General features: G+C 33.4%; 1 protein-coding gene across 3 annotated transcripts in view; it reads left to right on the top strand.

Moving 5' to 3' along the window:
- The window catches only part of Atg16 (Autophagy-related 16), a 419,651-nt gene that overhangs the window by 390,967 nt on the left and 15,836 nt on the right, over window positions 1-12,848 (top strand). For all 3 annotated transcript variants that reach the window (XM_089639326.1, XM_089639325.1, XM_089639324.1), the window contains 3 exons: window positions 1,638-1,758; window positions 11,691-11,870; window positions 12,331-12,415. In XM_089639326.1, the coding sequence (XP_089495452.1) occupies window positions 1,638-1,758; window positions 11,691-11,870; window positions 12,331-12,415 (386 nt within the window). The remainder of the gene's footprint in view (window positions 1-1,637; window positions 1,759-11,690; window positions 11,871-12,330; window positions 12,416-12,848) is intronic.

Genomic DNA, 12,848 nt, shown 5'->3' with positions numbered 1-12,848 from the left:
GAACTAATAACACATTTTAACGCCACTTATTTTAATTAGGTAACTAAATAACAGTCTATTGTCATTGCTTCTTTCTTTACTGTTATTTTATTTGTTATGTTTTCTCATCAAAATTTAATACTATGTAAAAAAATAAAATAAACACTTTGTATGTAAATGGCACTTGTGCCGTAAATTCTAAATAAATAAATATATATTCTTCTGTGATTTGTTCCGATGTAATGAATGACAACTTGTTCCGATGTAATGAAAATCTATAGGTAATAAAATTTAATATAACCTTCATTTATTTTACTGTGATCATTGGAAAGAAAAATGATTATATTACAGTATTTATGTGCGTTCATAAGCGCCTATATTTTGTAATATGTGTTTATTAGCAGTTTAATTACTTTTCTCCGTCATCTCGAGTATTAATTATTGTCATGATTTATCTTCATTCACGAACCTTCCCATCCTTCGCTTTATACTCCATACTTATCACACACCTCGCTGATTTTACGACCTTGCCAATGGCCTTATAAAGCCGCAGGTCAGTGTCCTTTCTGTGGCGTCCTATAAATGGGATACTCTGCAAGACAGCACTAAATAATAATAGTATTATGTAGCATTTTGCACCATTAAACGTAAAGACAGTGAAAAAATCTTTCAAAATTGGGCGGGGTTCAAATAACCCAATATGTATATTTTCTTTTTTACACTTCGCCTGCATAGAGAAAAATGAGTATTGCTTATTAAGAATCTAAGAAATAAATACTAATTAATCCAAATGAAACATGAAACAGAACAAGTTATAATAATTTTCATTACGTTTTTTAGGTTTTAATGAGTGATTTTAGGATATTGTCATTTTCTTCCCCCATCTGATAATACCGTATTCTAAGAGCGATTTGCAAAGAGCCATATAGATCTATATTAAGGACGGGTTGTTTCAAGAAATTTGAACAATTCATCAAATTTCACAGTTAATTTTCATGTTCAGTAAAAGTTCCATTCCAATTCTATTATTATTTCAGTTCTGTGAAGCATCTCGCCCGTAATTATATAATAACAGAATGTCAATAGGACTTTCACAGAACTTTAAAATCGACGTTGAAATTTGATGAATTGTTCAAATTCTGCGAAACAACCCGTCCTAACCCTTTTTTACTGAAGACATTCCTGATTGTTTTTTAGAAAAAACTTCGTTTTTTTAATATTTAATGTGTAAATAGTTAATATTATATTCTCAGTCCATTTTAAATATTGATCAATTTTTACACCTAGAAAAGTAACATGGTCAACGTTTACCAATGAGGGACAATTATTAAAATGGCCATTTAAGTGATGCAAGCTATGAATTTTTAAGTACCTACTCTGTTTATTCTAGTATTTTGTTTATTTATATAATTATCTATCTACTTTTATTTTTCGTCTAAATTTTATGATGTGCAAATCTATTATTGGTTGACTGTTCGTTATTGTCTTAGTGAGAATCACTACGAACTAACTAGGCTTTTTTTTCAACCGTTGAAAATCTTCCTTTTGACATCAGTCACCATTATTAAGACTTGAATTAGCATTACCTCTACCTTGTTTAGAAAAAAAAACTGTGGTTTATTAATGTTTGCTCATTCCAAGTTTTATTTTGTTCACAGCATACCCTCACCGGGCATAGCGGCAAGGTGATGGCCGCCAAGTTCCTAGGGGAGCCCTCGAAAGTTATCACAGGAAGCCACGACAGGACCCTTAAGATCTGGGACCTTAGAAGTAGAGCCTGTGAGTATCAACTTCATTCAACATTTCATTGTGTTTAACATTCTAATATACCTATAGAATATCTTAAAAGTCTTTATCCATTGGAGGGCTGACAGGCCAACACATGACGATTTAGAAAAAAATCGTTAGTTTTCGAAAAAGTGGCCCTTTATGAATTTTGTGAAAATTGACATCTTAGATCAGTTTTTCGAATACCACAGCTACAAAATTCCGTATTCCAAGATTCTGATTTTATTGCGTTACCCCAAATCAGATAGATTATAGATAACAGCCAAAAGAAAACTAAAATTATCTTTCCTTTGGAAAAATAGCATTTTACCAGAGTTTCATGTATTTTTATTGTTATTAACTAAGTTCCACTCATTACTGGAAAAAAAATTAACCACGATGACCTCGCAAGTTCAGGCAAATTTTTTCGCTTTTGGGAACAACTCATATTAGGCCAGTGCAATTAGCGCCAAAAAGGGGGTCGCGATCGAAGTAATTCCGGTAGTCCCAATTTTTTTATATGTTATATAAACTGATCCCCTGATGTAAAATCTGAGTTTCCGACCTTTGCGCACCTGTGCTCTCGCCGCCATTTTGAAAAAAACTGGCCGAAATCGGGCCAAAATCTAGTTTTTCCCAAATATCTCATTTCCAATGCAAATTTTGGCTAAAATATCTTAACAAGTATAATAGAACATAAAATAACCTACAACTTTTGTTAAAACAAATTTCTTCTATCTCTAATAAGTACCGAGGTAGAAAGTCGTAAAGGTGCGTATATTTTTGAAAAAACAAGTTTTTTGCGCGACTAGTTTTGGTTTTTTATAAATACCTCGTTTCCAGTGGAATTTCATGAAAATTTTATTGGTACCAATTATGTAGAACATAAAATTTCAAAAAAGGCTGTGCAGTTTATATGTTTATATAGTTTTTTTTACAGATATAAAGAATAAACAAATCTAGGTAGGTACGCACAGAAAATCTATCACAGTTTATTATCACGTTATTAGATTTTTGTTTGCATTTTTAAATACATACATCTATAAATTTACTAGAGGGCACTTCGGTATGGGGGGGGCTACCCCCCACCCTTCTACTCCTCCCCTCCGGTTCCCTTCAGTTGCCGCGTGTCACGTCTTGAGCCTATATTATAGTATTATTATATATTATAGTATAGTATAGCCTAGTCTATATTTTATTCATCATTCAACCCTCTACCAAATAATAAAGAACTGGGAAGCAGTAAAATACACGTAATTGATGGAGGATATTTACTGCACAAAGTTGTATGGGGTCGTTCTCAACCTTTTTCAGTAATTTTCCAGCAATATGTCAGGTATGTACAAAATCATTATGGATCCAATGCAGTAGTGGTATTCGATGAATACCCAGATTCTATGGAAAAGAAAAGCACTAAAGGGGTGGAAACAGCACGGCGTGCTAGAGTTACAACTTCTGCTGAAGTTTTGTTTTTTGAAAGCATGCACCCACAAGGGCCACAGGAAAAGTCTCGTTTTATTTCCCTACTCAGAACCTCATTTGCACGATCCCACATAACGACAGTACAAGCTGAAGAGGATGCTGACGTTCTCATAGTGAACACAGCAAATTCGTTGTCATCTCAACATGATGTAGTCATAATCGTTGGTCAGGATATTGACCTGCTGGTACTCCTCACAGCTTTCTCACCTCCCAACGTATATTACCAAAAAGTTGGAAAAGGTAAATCACCTAACGCGTTTTACTCGAACAAATGTTTTAAACACATTGAAATAGTTGAAAACATTTTTATTCCTTCATGCCATAAGTGGTTGCGATACAACTGAAGCTCCGTTCGGTCAAGGCAAACACAAATTTTGTAATATTCTTCTCAAGAACCACTCAGTGAATGAACTTGTTAGTGTATTTCAAGACCCAAAAACAAAGACAGAAACAATCACTTTGGCTGCCGAACAACTATTTGCACTTTTGTATGGCTGCAACGAGAAATCGAATTTGGAAAATTTAATGTACATCATTTTTGTCAAAGGAGTAAAAAAGAACAAATTCAATTTATCCAGGCTACCACCCACCAAAGATGCAGTCCAGCAACACGCTTCAAGAACATACTTGCAAGTGCAGACTTGGCTTGGTAACGATAAAGATCCGACTGAATGGGGGTGGAAAAAGGATGCTGTTGGGTTACTTACTCCAGTAACAATGTTGAAGGAAGCTGCACCTCAGGCCTTTCTGAACTTCATATCATGTCAATGCAAAAAAGGTTGCGATGGAAAGTGCACCTGCAGAAAGTCGGGTTTGAAATGTTCCCTACTCTGCATTCATTGCAATGGCAACTCCTGCGAGAATGCTGTAGAAGACTTCGTTGATGACGATGACGAGGAATATGATGACCCAGTCGCCACAAATTTGGGTGATAAGACAGATGAAGAAGCTATTCAGGGCCAGAAGTAAGAAACTATAGTCAAGGGCTCGTACTTCTGTCTAAACTGATCTAGCATTAATTTTATTTTTTGTTATGTTGACAACTTAACTAATAAAGAAAAGAATGTCAATAAATGTTAATTTTACGAAAATACCAATTTTTTATCTTTTTTATGTACCTTATCGTCTTAATTGTATTAATAATCTTAAATGTATGTTGTGATTACGTTGATAGACATGTCAGACCAAGCTGCGAGCACAAATGTAGTGGCTTGGCCTATTTTAGTGGTCTTCCCAATGGGAATGTATGGCGACCGATATGCTGAAATAGTCTATCTACTATATTTATAGCTAGGTCTGACACAGGCATGACGATTGTTGTCAACGTATATGTTCTTAGAACAATAATTGTTAAAGAAAAATAAAATCAAGGAATGCCAAGTTTAAAACACCTAACCTCTGTTTCAATTTTTGGCCTGGTTTTGGTGGATTAGAGTTTGGATACGTAATAGAGATAAAAAATATAAATTATATACCTATTTCTTATTATTATTATCAATAAATTTTTCACAAAATTGTACTGGAAACGAGGTATTTATAAAAAACCAAACCTAGTCGCGCAAAAAACTTGTTTTTCAAAAATATACGCACTTTTACGACTTTCTACCTCTGTACCTATTAGAGATAGAAGAAATTTGTTTGTACGAAAGTTGTAGGTTATTTTATGTTCTATTATACTTGTTAAGATACTTTAGCCGAAATTTGCATTGGAAATGAGATATTTGGGAAAAACTAGATTTTGGCCCGATTTCGGCCAGTTTTTTCAAAATGGCGGCGAGAGCACAGGTGCGCCAAGGTCGGAAACTCAGATTTTACATCAGGGGATCAGTTTATATAATATATAAAAAAAATTGGGACTATCGGAATTACTTCGATCGCGAATCGCTAATTGCACTGGCCTATATGGTCTCCTAGAAATCTTTGTGTCTTCCTTACTGTTATTGTTAGAAATATGATCTAAACGTTGTTAGAAAGAGAAAATATCACGCTTTTATATTAAAACCAAGAAATTTACCACAAAACTATCAAAATGTGCACTTTTATGAAACAGAAATAACTGACCGCAATTTGAAAATAACTTATGAAACTTCGTGAATTTTTAATTAATTATTTTTATATGAAACGACAAAAAAGTGAGGTGACCAAAACGTTTATAATTGTTTCTTCGTTGTATCTTTTTTTACGTTAGAATTTTTAACCTCACTATGACAAGCCTGTGTTGTGGTTAATGATTTTACAAAATAATAAAAATAACACAAATTTTATATATTAAGAGAGCAATATTGTTAAACTAACGTTTCTACGAATTGGGTACCTACATGGTACCTATTAATCCAGGTCCAGACAATTCATTACAGTAATACATAATACATTTGTCTAATAAAATAATCGTGTGTTTTATGTTTTTTTTTGCTATCAGTAATTTTAGTTTTAAAAAAACAAAGTGATCTTTTTTTGTTTATGCTTTCATTCAAAAAAATTATATTTCAAGAAATATGTGTTAATTTCTATAATAAAATATGAGAGCATATTTCATCACCTTTCAAAAACAGTTTTTAGTTTTCAGATACGTTCAGAAATATTCCATTTATTTGGATTTTATGGCAAAGTGGAAATACTCCGACCGTCTGACAGAATGTGGCAGAGGCCTGAAGAGTTTAGAAAAATTAACCGATGAATAGAAAATACAGCAAATAACAGCGAGAACCTATAATGGACCAATCTTGGATTTCTTTGTAAATATTCACAAACTGTTTGTCATCAAGGCGTCTCTCGTCTTATTTTTTATACATTTATTTAGCTCACGTTGAAAATAACGTGGCTAATTTCTTCAGAAAATTACGAAATATTTTGTCAACTAGGAATTTAAATAGAGTATACTATGCTTTATGCCACTCTAAATTGTAATATAGAATAATAGGATGGGGCTCAGCAGCATCAAAACACGTTAAACAACTGAAGGTAACTCAGGATCGCATCATAAAGACCACAATAAAAGTTCCCATAAGGACGTCAAAAACAGAAATTTTCAAACAATTCGACGTTCCAAATATACAAAAAATCTAATCCAAAAACATTCTAGTACATCACCTCAAAAATGATTTACAGGCAAACACCTTACATACTCATAAAACCAGAGCCAAACAAACAGAGATACTAAATATACCAAAGTGTAACTCTACATTTGGACAAAGAAGCTCTGCATTTTTAGCAGTAAACGTATATAACAAACTCCCGCTTAGTATCAAACAATTCAAAACAAAAAATAACTACATCAAGGACATTAAATCTTTGCTTAAGGAACTGCCGGATAAAGAACTTACTAGCAAACTTAAAACATCGTCGTAGAAGTTTATGGAAAACCTTACCCAAAACATGAAGTCGAATCATAGAAGTCGCTGAAAACTTCCAAAACCTAGTCCCCCTCAACAAAGGATCTCCTAGTGAGGAGGACTACGAATATAATTAAAATCTATTATAAATATAAATCGAAATATACATATTCTTGTAAACAAATATATTTCCATTAAATAAATAAAAATTCAAAACTTTTTTAGAAGTTACGTAGGTCTAGAAATTTCAGATAGAAAAAGCTGTACAAGTTTTGTGATGCCAGAATTCATCGTTTGATTGTTTATGCTGCTTCATATATTTACGGTTCGAACATTAAATGAACCTCGTCATGGTTAGGTATTTTATTGTGTCATTGTTTTTTACTTTGAAGAACGCACCGTTGTGTCCGAAACAGTAAATATTTCTGGCAACTCCCCCCCCCCATGGTTACAAATTTTATAGATATTTATTAATCGTCAATTAACATTTTCGCTAATTGACTAACCGGTAAAGCACTTTAATTGGTTGTCTGCACGCTTCACAATCGATGATTTATTGTTTACCAATTATAACTGCTGAACCCGTTGATTTGTTTACTGACATTCAAATCAAGTAAGTTTGCAGTTATTTGACTTTTTGATTCTCCAGTTATTTGACTTATTTAATGATAATTAACGACATACCAGCACGCACCAATTAATCATTTTACTTCTCAACTTTTATCATGCCTAATTCCGTTTTTGGAGAGAAAAAATTACATCGTTCATGGTAATTTGTTAAACTTTTCCCATATGTATTTAATTTCCCACGTGTATCAGGTTGATTCAAGAAGAATTCGTGACGCCTCGTTTGGATATTGAACAAACAAATTATCATTAAAGGGTATTAACAATGGGAGGAAGTTGCGGCTACTTATGAACATTAGAGATTACATTTTTTTGAGCTTGTCAAACTAAATACTTTTCTTGTCAGATTTAACACGTGATGAGCTGTTATTCCTAGTAGGTACTTACCTAATATATTATGGTTGAAAAACCATCACTATTATGACAGCTTATTTTGTTTTGTATTTTTAAAATATTTTTATTCAGACATACACAGTACATTATTTATTTATTTATTTATTTATTATTCATTCACGCCCTATCGGGCTTTTACAGAGTATATTGACAGTTTATGTATGTAAGTGTAACATAATACATGGATAATAGCATAACTAAATACAAAAAATATATAAATCAAATGCTTTTACTAAGATTAACGTAAAATCCAAATAAAATAATATTGTAAATAAAGAAAACTTTCAAGTGTAAACTAAGTATGTACATTGTATATTCATATATGCATTTAATTATTCATGTTTGTTGCAAAACCAGTTAGACTGAAAACAGTAAAATAATTTACTCGTCAGGTAAATACAAAATAACTATATATAATATACTGATATTTATTATAAAACAAATGTTTAAAAAAAGAAGAAAAATAATGTTTGTTTTATCTATAGAAAAAAAACTAATAAGTAATGGCAAAATACCAACGCCGTAATTAATATCGAATTTAAATAGTGGTAAAGTAAATCAAAGTATAATATACATATCAAGTATGACCGTACATGCATACAGTAATTAATATCCGTCCAAAAAAATAAATAACAAATAAACTAAGGAGTATGTGAGTTAAACGTTGGAAGGAATAGAGACAAGACTTTTCTTTTAAAGCTAATAAATAATACAAGTTAATAACTAGCAAATAGGTCTGAAATTAGTTGCCTTTTGAAACTCACAAAATAATAATTAATTGATACAGATTATAAGTTATATATACATGATTAAAGTACCTATTACGTCGGTCCATCCAATATCAGTAATTTCGCCTCTTTTAATTTAATTGTAAGTTTGTAATTGTAATTGACTGTTGTAAAAATGAATAAAAAATTAATAGTCATAAAATGATAAATTAGTTTTGTATGTTGGCAAGGAATCATGAAAAAGGTGTAGTAATTTTTTGTAGTGGCTATGTGTTGTGATAGCGAGTTATTTGCTGCATTAGTGTTGGTGACTTCTAAGCTTATAGCGGCGTGGACACAGATGGATTTGGCTTCCTCCGCAAATGTTGTTGAAAACCTTCAGCCCTCAGTCCTTCCCGTCCTGCTCCAACCCTCTTCAAATTCACAATTCATTATCCTCTTCCTTGGTCTGCCTTTGGGGCGTTTCGAATGGTCATAATTTTTGGCAGATCATCATCTGGCAGATCATCATCTATAAAATCTTACGATGGTCTCATTATCTATTCGCGATGTGCGTTAATTTTTACTCTACACAGACCTGTGAAATTCATGAGATATTCATTGAGGCGCTATTGTGTTCTAATATCTCATCGAAACGTGTTCCACTATTATCACGCCTGTGGCAGTTTGCAGGGACCGAATTCGGTAGTTTCCGGTCATTCGGCTTAAGGGCGTTGAATGTCAAACTGAACTAATTGGAGTTTAAAAAAATGGAACCAATTTTTCGCTTCGTGTCTCAATGGGGATAGTCTGAATTCCCGACAAATCAGTTCCAATTTTTAAAAAGGCATTAAAAATAATTTTCTGTTAGAAATATTATATTCTTGGTATCGCTTATCTGGATTCTCCAAACACACTTATAAATTGTTAAATTATGCTTAAATTCAAGGCGATCATTCTAGAGTTCATTGAACCGAAGTTACAGTCAGGGACACAAGGGAAATTAATAATTGCATAAGCTCATCATTCTTCACTATCGTCATCATCGGTAGGTAGGTACTACAAATACTTGATTAGTTCCAGTGGCGGCTCTTTACTTTTGGGTGTACTAGAGTACTAATACTACAAAAATGGCATTATTGATGTTGTTGTAGATGAAAACTGAAATTTCCTGAAAATTTTCATATTAAAATTCTTATTTTCGAAAAAAAATCATTTTCAGCTACAACAATGCCATTTTTTGCAATATTAGCACTCTAGTACACCAAAAAGTCACGAGCCGCCACTGAATTAGTTCTTGTCTCCTCTGGGAAACCTTTCCACTCCTGCTGGTCTCCTGCTCTACCTGAAGTCCGCTTACCTCTACTACATCCATCCATCTAAATATAGGTCTCCTAAAACTCCGTCGTCTTGCTGGCTTATTACAGAGAACCCTCTTCAGTAGTGGCCTTTTTCACGTCCTTGCTGCATGCCCTGCCCAGCGGAACCGTCCAATTTTATAAACCTTTCTATCGGCAGATCTTTAAAAACAATTGGTATTATACATAGCTTGTTTTTGGTTTGGTTGAGTAGGGTCGAGTTATTTGATAAATTACGGTAGTTAAAGGTTATTGAAGTTAAAATTAATTTTGAGGATGAGTGACCTGCAATCCAATGTTCTTTCTATCAGCTTTAGTTATTATATTGGCATTCTGGTTTAGATTTTCTTATTGGTTGCCCCTTTGCAGATATCTGAACAAAACAATCTTAAATCTTCCGATGCCTGTCATCAGCTCCCGTGTAGAGTTGGCCCGATTTAAAACTTGGGCATTGGATGTGAAAAAATCCCATTTTTTGTTGTGTTAATGTTTGTAGTCTGCTCTATTCCTTATTTTTAACTAGCTGACATGTACCTGGCGTTGCTGTGGGTTATCCTAGGGAGATAGATATATACCATCACGGACTTTTGTGTGGGCCTTTTTAAGATATACAATTCCGTAGTATATTATTGTTGATGTATCTCACAAGGTTTAGCCAGCGTTACCAATGTAAGCGCCAGAAAATATTATTTTTACGTCTTGATAACAAAACATCGACTTTTCTCTACTTTCTATAAATATAATACGCATGTTTTATACATATAAAGAAGGAAGAAATTCTCTAAATGATAGTGAAAACCCTTTCAAAATCAGTTGCGTAGTTTAGAAGAACTAAACGCACAAACAGACCGACACGAACAGCGACTTTAATTTATACTATTTAGAGAAATACATCTTAAATTAAACTGTTTAGTGGTGGAAGTTTTTTGGAAAGAAAGACTTATATATATAATAAAAACACATAAATTTGTTTTTGACCACGATAGTTTTATTTTCACTCTACCGGTTTCGGAAGATCCCTTCCTTCGTCAGGAGAATATTTAAAACTGTTTTAAATACTCTCCTGACGAAGGAAGGGATCTTCCGAAACCGGTAGAGTGAAAATAAAACTATCGTGGTCAAAAACAAATTTATGTGTTTTTATTATAAATTATGATGAGCCACAAAGTGAATGCTTTTTACAATTACGAAAGACTTATACTTTGACCTTCTTATATTGATATGTTCGTATTCTCAGTTGAAGACGATTTGTGAACCCAATTTCAAAATACATCTTTTTGAGTGATTTATTTTTTATGTATTATGACGTGTTGCGCTACTTCCTTCTTTAGCCAAAGTTTCAGACGAATACACCAAAAATAAATCACTGTGAAACTTATTTTTGGGGTATTATGCCGTGTTGCGCTACCTCCTTCTTTAGCCAACGTTTCCGAAGAATACACCAAACATAAATCACTGTAATACTTATTTTTTGGGGTACTATGCCGCGTTGCGCTACCTCCTTCTTTAGCCAACATTTCAGACGAATACACTAAAAATAAATCACTTAATACTTCTGACCATGAAAATCTCAAATCAATTCACATCCATTTGAATTAGTATTTGTTTCTTGAATAAATGAATGAAATGAAATCAAGTGGAAATTAACCCCCTTCCCGACATCCGATCGAGCTGAAACTCGGCAGATAAACTCATTGTCGATGACAATACATACATTTTTCTGAAATTGCATAACATTATAATTAAAAATTTACAGCAGTTAATATACGAAATAAATTTAGGTACTATCCTATTAGAATTTTGCTTAGGTGTTAGCGTTGTTGGTTCTAGTCCCTGGGGATGATGGTTCAATCCTGAGTCAAACCTAAAAAAAAAACTTAAGTTGGCTCAAGAAACGGCGCAACTAGGTCGAAAATTTAAAATAGATATTAGGTATTTTATAGATTTGTCTCACATTTTGTTTTATAGTATTACAAATTATTAGTCCGAACAGACTTGTTTTCTCATTCCTCATTTATGTACCATAACTTATTCTCGTTTCGCAGGCATAGAAACTAAGTTCGCCGGATCCAGTTGCAACGACCTGGTAACTTCCGACGGTTCCGGTTCCACCATCATATCCGGTCACTTTGATAAGAGCATCCGGTTCTGGGACATCCGGTCTGACGCCACGGCCAATCAAATCATGCTGCAGGGGAAGGTCACGTCACTGGATTTGTCTAGAGGTGAGTTAAGGAATTATTTTAAAGATTATTAAATCAGGGAAGTACAAGGTGCAGTAAAACAGACTGTTCAGTTTTGAAGGGCCGATACATCCCGTGTAGGGGGATAGGAACCTGGGAGGAATCTAATTGTGTCGAGAGGGTCGTGCCGTTTTCAGTCGTTAAACATGGTTTGGTCCGGACAACCACTGCAATAACATTATAAGTCTTTAGCTGGCAACAACACACATTATTTCGGCAAATCTTTTTTATTTTATATTTTCTGTATTTTTATCGAGGATATTCTTTCTTGATATTTTGAGAAAACCATTTTTGCGAATTAAATTTATGGAGCATTTTTTGTGGGGTTACAGAACTAGTATAATTAAAAAAATGGTATGTCATATTTTATTAAATTAAGAATTGGACGATCGATAGACCGACTTTCATTGATTTTATTTGACTAATTAGATTTTATTTTCAGATTGCAACTACCTGCTAGCGTGTGTAAGAGATGACACTATAAAACTGTTGGATCTTCGGATGAACGCGATCATTGGATCGTTCAGGTATAGTTATACTATGCAGTATTCCCACTAAACCCTTCAAGATAAATAATATCTTGTTTAGAAATATCAAACAACTGAATCTTTTAACATTCCGATCTGTTTATTTGAACCCAGAGTATCGAAGATTGTGATCAAACCGGTCGATGCAGAATGGCTTTAATTATTATAATATGATAGATGGGAACCCAAAATACGTATTTAGCCCGAGGATATCTACATTATCTGCTACGCCCTTTCTGCAGTGAACCTCAAATTCGCGGTACAACAACTTTAAGGCGACATACGACTCTAATAACGGGGGTTTGCCCGACGCTCAAATTTAATTATTTCTGATGAACGTATTACTAAAATCTCAAATGTATCTAGAGGGATCCCTATGGATGCATCTTATTAATATTTAAGACTAATAAAAACATTCAAATTAAAATATTTT

The sequence above is a fragment of the Hesperophylax consimilis genome, chromosome 14 (assembly GCF_061612785.1).
Source record: "Hesperophylax consimilis isolate HC1 chromosome 14, BYU_Hcon_1.0, whole genome shotgun sequence".
NCBI lineage: Eukaryota > Metazoa > Arthropoda > Insecta > Trichoptera > Limnephilidae > Hesperophylax > Hesperophylax consimilis.
This window is presented reverse-complemented; position numbering and strand designations above follow the sequence as displayed.